This window comes from Gymnoscopelus braueri (assembly GCF_963280865.1).
Source record: "Gymnoscopelus braueri genome assembly, chromosome: 3".
Lineage (NCBI taxonomy): Eukaryota > Metazoa > Chordata > Actinopteri > Myctophiformes > Myctophidae > Gymnoscopelus > Gymnoscopelus braueri.
The window spans coordinates 2,687,336-2,694,286 of NC_137612.1; the positions used below are offsets into that span (position 1 = coordinate 2,687,336).

Consider the following 6,951-nt stretch of genomic DNA (forward strand, 5'->3'; position numbering starts at 1 on the left):
AAAATATTTGATTTGATTACCGTAGTATCAAGGGCAAGACCAAAAGTTTTCTGAACAGTGTAACGGAAATACAATGTATATTCCTTTTAGGTTATTGATTCATTATTCAGTTAATATTCTTCTTACTTGTATGCTGATGTGTCTGAATGTAATGTCCTAGCAGGGGAAGTAAATGAGTCTGATAATAATTATGTCTTGTTGTGAGTTTAGTAGACCCTTGTGTAGTTATTAAGCAGCTATCCCTCTGTAAGCAAGCAGCAGGCTCATACAGCAAGGTCAAGTAACTATTCCTCTGTAGGCAAGCGGCAGACCCAGACAGCAAGACGACAAGTTACAAGGTTTATGAACGCAAGGAGAATGTTTCTCGCATCAGGCGTCAGTATTCTGGCTAAGGCAGTGACTATGGCCTCGGCGGATAGCAGTGGGCCTTCCATTCTCTGCTGTCAATGAGAGTGGAACACATGTTGTTCATAGTTGGCCAGGGTAGTGTCGCCACTCTCAGTCGCTGAGCGTGGAGCAGCACATTTCATCATAGTCAGGAAGAATTGACCTTCCATACTCAAGTGCTGAAAACACATCTTTTGGTCAGACAGAGGAATGCAGTCATCGGAAGTATCATAACAATGTGTGTATGTATCCTTGTTGTAGAATCTGTATTTATACTGCCTCAACATCCAGATCGGTGTCAGACTCCCGCTGCCTTCCGAGGCAACCGGACCCTGTCCACCTTTCCACCTTTCCATCTCTTTCCCCTTTTCCTTTCTATTCTTTACTCTTATTTTCTCATAATTATATATTACATAATTATTGTCATGTCATTGTCATCTTTTGTACTGAATAAATCTACTAAAATGCATATTAGTGTCGGCTCTTCATTCTCTCACCGAGGAAATGTTGAATTTCCACAACAAACAGCTTCCAACCGGAAGCCCGGCCTGATCACTGCCTATCACCAGGCTGGCCTGTCTGTCAACTGGAACTTTTTCCTCTCATCATGCGGTTATGTTCCTCTGTGCGGACTTTACTTTCCCTGTGGACCTGCCATATGGATATTTGTTACCTGTAGAGTTTATGCCCTGTATTTTTTGCAGCCTATGTCTAATCATGCACACACCTGCTGCTATGTGCACATACCAATGTTATAACCTTGTTATGTTTAACCTCATACATAGCCTACTATCTGCTGGTCTTATGCCATGTGTATACCTACAGAATATCCTTCCTGATCTTTTTATGTTCTCTTTAACGTGCTTATTTACACACACACACACACACACACACACACACACACACACACACACACACACACACACACACACACACACACACACACACACAGCCTATTAGACAGATACAGTATCCACTTGCAGACCCACAACTTAAAAAGTATCATACTATGTCAGTTAGCACTGTGAGTCAATACAATGACAAAAGACAGAAGAGGAGAAGATATACTGGAAACAACAGTTTTAATGGTTCCTGTTTTCTATATCAAACTAGTGGCTGAGAAGAAAGTTTTATGACACCCAGAATGAACACAGCAGCTGGTTCAGAACTCTAGTTTTTTTTAAATACAGGAAATGGAAGAGAAACCATACTTATAATCTAAAGATTCTGTCCTACAAAGAAAAACAACAGCAGAGGCTACATTTGTGTTTTAACTACTTATTATAAAGCCCTAAAATCATTCACAAAAATCTACAAGCTACAAATGGATTTTACAATACTGAGAATTATATTGAATATAGGCTATACAACATACAACTAACTATATTATGCAATGACAACTTTACAGCAACTTAATAACAATGAAGATTAAATACACGTGGAAATATTCTTTAAGTACTTAATTTACAAAAGTAGCCTGATCGACTTGGTTGCAAGTCCTCACTCAGACAAAAGTACAAATTTTACTTTTAACAGGACCAACAACCAACTAAACCGTTAGACAGCGAGACACACACACACACACACACACACACACACACACACACACACACACACACACACACACACACACACACACACACACACCACTGAAATGGATGACTTTTAAAATAATGTCTTCAACTAGGCCTGTGTAAGCTATTATTCATAGGCTATACATTCTCTAGTCTTTCACAATGAAGACCACCTGGCCAGAAGGTGCCAATGTTCACCAACGAAGGTTCTAAACACACACGCACGAACACACACACGCACACACACACACACACACACACACACACACACACACACACACACACACACACACACACACACACACACACGGAGATGTTTAATAACAAATGTCAGAAGATCCTGTAAAAAGCCTCCAACTTACTTCCACACGCAGTGCAAAAACAAGAAGCTTATTACACACCAAATACACACACATGCGCAGCCAGCAAGGTGCTTTACAAAATACACGATTCTACGTTATAGAAACTAGTATTCTATGAAAACTGATACTATGTTATTACTATGTTATTATCACACTGAGTGCTGTTTAGACCCCCCCGCCACACTTCGCGCAGCACCGATACAAAGTTTCCTAGCAGCACAAAGGACGGTGAAACATGGTTACCTTGTATCCACATCTGTCCTGTTGGGTCGCTGCTGATCCTAGGAGCCATGATGATGAACACAGGAACAACACGGAGAGAAGGTAGAAAAGTGCTCGTACCGACGCCATTCTCACCTCTCTCTCCTCCTCTCCTTTCCTTTCCTTCTCTAGACTACTAGTCTCACCTCTCTCTCCTCCTCTCCTTTCCTTCTAGTCTAGTCCGACCAAACATCAACCAGGAATGGAAGAGAGAGAGAGAGAGAGAGGAGGGGGCTGAGAGAGAAGGTGTGTGCGAGGGAGGGAGGAGGAACCCCTGCCTGTGTGTGTGTGTGTGTGTGTGTGTGTGTGTGTGTGTGTGTGTGTGTGTGTGTGTGTGTGTGTGCGTGCATGCGTGTGCGTGTGCGTGTGCGTGTGCGTGTGTGTGAGAGAGACTCAAAGTAGCCTATACTCAAAGTTTAACTTTGCAATAAAAAAAAGTGTAACTTTGAAAGTTGCAATGTTACGCAGCTCTGTAACATAATTAGGCCTATTCTTGTAGCCTAGCTTTAATAGTACATCCATATATATATATGTAGTTTTTTTATATATAGTTTTTTTAATTGTTGTTGTTATTATTTATTTATTTCCACACTTGTTGCTTTTGGCGAATTGGAATTGGAAATCTGAGGGGGGGGGGGGGGGGGGTGGGGGGGTGAGAGGATTAGCGCCACAAGAGGGTGCTGTTTACATTTTTCAAATTTCGTAATAATAATATATTTGCACTGGCTGTCAACATACAAATAATAAGTCAATACAAAATGAAAGCTACAATCATTAAGTTTAATGTCGCTTTGGATAAAAGCGTCTGCTAAATGACTGTAATGTAATGTAATGTCAGTTGTCTCCTTCTCCCGACACGTGGAGAGGTAATTAAAGATTCAAGATTACATTTTCAATATTGTATTAACATACAGATTGGTAGTTTATTCATTAAAATGAGTTTTGGTTTGTAGCATATACCTAAATAGAAATTGTGCAAGTGTGTGTGTGTGTGTGTGAGAGAGAGAGAGAGAGAGAGAGAGAGAGAGAGAGAGAGAGAGAGAGAGAGAGAGAGAGAGAGAGAGAGAGAGAGAGAGAGAGAGTGTGTGTGTGTGTGTGTGTGTGTGTGTGTGTGTGTGTGTGTGTGTGTGTGTGTGTGTGAGTGAGAGAGAGAGAGAGAGAGTGTGTGTGTGTGTGTGTGTGTGTGTGTGTGTGTGTGTGTGTGTGTGTGTGTGTGTGTGTGTGTGTGTGTGTGTGTGTGTGTGCGTGCCCCACCCTGCTCCTATTTCAGCTCTATTGAAGTCACCATGGGAACTGTCAGCTGTGTGTGTGTGTGTGTGTGTGTGTGTGTGTGTGTGTGTGTGTGTGTGTGTGTGTGTGTGTGTGTGTGTGTGTGTGTGTGTGTGTGTGTGTGTGTGTGTGTGTGTGTGTGTGGACAACTACAAAGAGAAAGAGACAATGGATATGAGAGAGACAGACAAAGATCATGGTGTTCTTTATTGTTACATTTAGTGTACAGGTGCATAAGATGATAAGAGTTAAAAACATGTTTTGTTCAGAGATTACTTTGTAAACTTGGGAAAATGTTCAATCACTTGAGCCCTAGCATCCCTATTCTGGGGCAAACATTCAGCAAAAATAGCCGATCTGCAAGCTCACAACGAGGCACGTTGCGATGTAGATCAGATATTTTTGGCGAAGACATTTACAGCGACAAATCTATACTAGGCCCTAGTATAGATCCCTGGGGAACTCCTGTCAACTTTGTCTGGAGCCTGGAAAAACATTTTCCCCAGCTAGATATGGTGTACACATGTTTTATATGTGTTTCAAATACATTATTTATGTGTACACTTCAAGACAGAAATATCATATTTGACATTATCAGATTGAACAATTGACTGTCCTAGTGGTTAGACAGAGCATTACACCTTTCACATGGAAGGTCATGGGTACGAACCCTGCCTAGGGTCGACATCAGCAAGGGCATGCGGTCCAACTGGGTCCCTTACGCCATTGGTTCTCAAAGTGGGGTCTGGGGACCCCCAGGGGTCCTTGGAGAGAGATACCAGGGGTCCCCAGCAAAATGTGTTAATAAAGCATCACAATCATTTTAACCCCTTTATCCATACTTTATACTTTGGCTATTCAAAAATAGCAGATATGCAAGCTCATAGTGCGGCACTCGAGCTTGTAGATCAGCAATTTTTTTTTAAATCTTGAAAATGTGTGCAAATCTTTGAATATATATATATTTTTAAAGCGAACATTTTGTAACTAAAATCTTTGCTTCTGGGGGGTCCCTGGAACGAGATATTTTGAGATGGGGGTCCGCGGCCAAATACATAATCCTTTTTCGGGGTCCTTGAAATGAAAAAGTTTGAGAACCACTGCCTTACGCCAAATCAAAGACTTCTGCAGGAGGTGCATCTGAAGCCTGTGCTGGATGATGCTGAGATTGAACAATTGACTGACTGACTCTCACTATCCAGTCTCATCATCATGGTTAGTCGTCTTCCCCTCAGCTCTGAGATCTGTTTTGACTTCCCGGTCCTCGAACCACGGTTGACCTCTGGTCCCGGGGGTGACTGACAGTGACCCCTCCTCCTACCAGGTCCGCTAGGGCTGTCTGGAACAGGTGCAGCCTGGACTCTCTGTCTGAACGCTTCCGCTTAGCCCTGCGGTTCTGAAACCAGATCTACAGAGGGGTGAGAGAAACAGACAGAGAGAGAGAGAGAGAGAGGGAGGGAGCAGATAGAAAGGGATAGTTTAAAAAGAGAAAAAGAAGCGCTGCAGGGATCAATGTCTCTATAGACAGGTGCTCTTAGGTGACACAGATATAAGAACATAATGACCACATTTATTTAACTCCCAAGTGGTGAGGACTGCAGACTTGCAAAGAAGATCAATCCAAGGCACGACTCCGTCTTTGATTAAAACATATCAAAGATTTGTTTTGAGCAAGGCAACAATATGACCAACAGAAAGAGTTAGTTTTCTGAGTCATCAGGCAATAAGAATGATCTTTCACTAAGAGCAAACAGACAGCATGACAGACAGACAGAGATATAAAGTCAAAATAAACAGAGCAAAGTGGACATGAGCTCACCTGGATCCTGTCCTCATCCAGACGGAGTCTAGAGGACAGTTCCTCTCTCAGCTGGATGCCGGGATATGAGTCCTCTTGAAAAACACACTCTAGTACATCTACCTGGAGGATACACCCACCCACGCACACACACACACACACACACACACGCGCACACACACACGCACACGCACACACACACACACACGCACGCACGCACGCACGCACACACACACACACACACACACACACACACACACACACACACACACACACACACACACACACACACACACACACACACACACACACACACACACACACACACACACACACACACACAGTCATTGACTATCTATCTATCTATCTATCTATCTATCTATCTATCTATCTACTGCAGTGGTTCCCAGGGGGGTCCCCAAACGATTTTGGGGGGTCCCCAGGTGATAAGCTTAAAGGTAGGGTAAGTGATTTGCGTTGGTTAAAATAATTGTTAAATAGCTCTATATTCTGATAGTACTCATTGCTATAGAGTGTTTGTTCAGTATTAGGAGTCTCCTTGTCTCTCCACCTCTTTATTAAACAGAAAATGCATTTTCGTTTCAGTTTCAGTTTCATTTCCAACTTTATCCAACCAGGACAGAGAACTCAATCAGGATATAGATTAAACAAGTGAAATTGGAAGTGATGACACTAAGAAATGAGCATGCAAAATTTGAACTGGAACACTATACAAATTAAGCTTAAAAATGGGTACTTTCTCCTGATTGGCTGTGATTTTGACACCTACCGAAAAATTGATTTTCTGTTTATTAAAGAGCTGGAGAGACGGGGAGACATCTGTTACTGAACAAACACTCTATAGCAATGATTACTATCAGAATATATTGTTTTAACCTTTTAACAAAATACTTTTTGTTTTAACCAAAAAATATCACTTACCCTACCTTTAATGTGCAACATTGTTTTCTCACTCAACAGTAAACACAACAGTTCGGCTATTTTCACAATATTTCTCTGTGGAACCGAGTCAAACTAAATGTAACAATTCCAAGTGCTTGTCAGGGTGTGGCGGTCCCCAGTTCAACTATGATTATTTTGGGGGGTCCCCAGTTCAAATAATGATTATTCTTGGGGGGTCGCAGCCTGAAAGGTTTGAGAACCACTGTCCTACTGTACCTGTGTGCTGGTGAAAGCAGTCCTCGGTCTGCGTCCGATGTACCAGTTTAACATGGGCCTGTACGTCTCTTTGAGTTGCTGCTGTTTACAGCAGAGGGTGTCATTCTCCTCTGTCCTCTCA

At 42.2% G+C, this 6,951-nt stretch overlaps 1 protein-coding gene across 2 annotated transcripts in view; it reads right to left on the reverse strand.

The window, feature by feature from the left end:
• The window catches only part of il17rd (interleukin 17 receptor D), a 35,513-nt gene extending 32,744 nt beyond the window's left edge, over nucleotides 1-2,769 (reverse strand). For both annotated transcript variants that reach the window (XM_080425102.1, XM_080425101.1), the window contains exon 1: nucleotides 2,567-2,769. In XM_080425102.1, the coding sequence (XP_080281228.1) occupies nucleotides 2,567-2,674 (108 nt within the window). In that variant the 5' untranslated portion in view covers nucleotides 2,675-2,769. The remainder of the gene's footprint in view (nucleotides 1-2,566) is intronic.
• Between the last annotated feature and the right edge of the window lie 4,182 nt (nucleotides 2,770-6,951).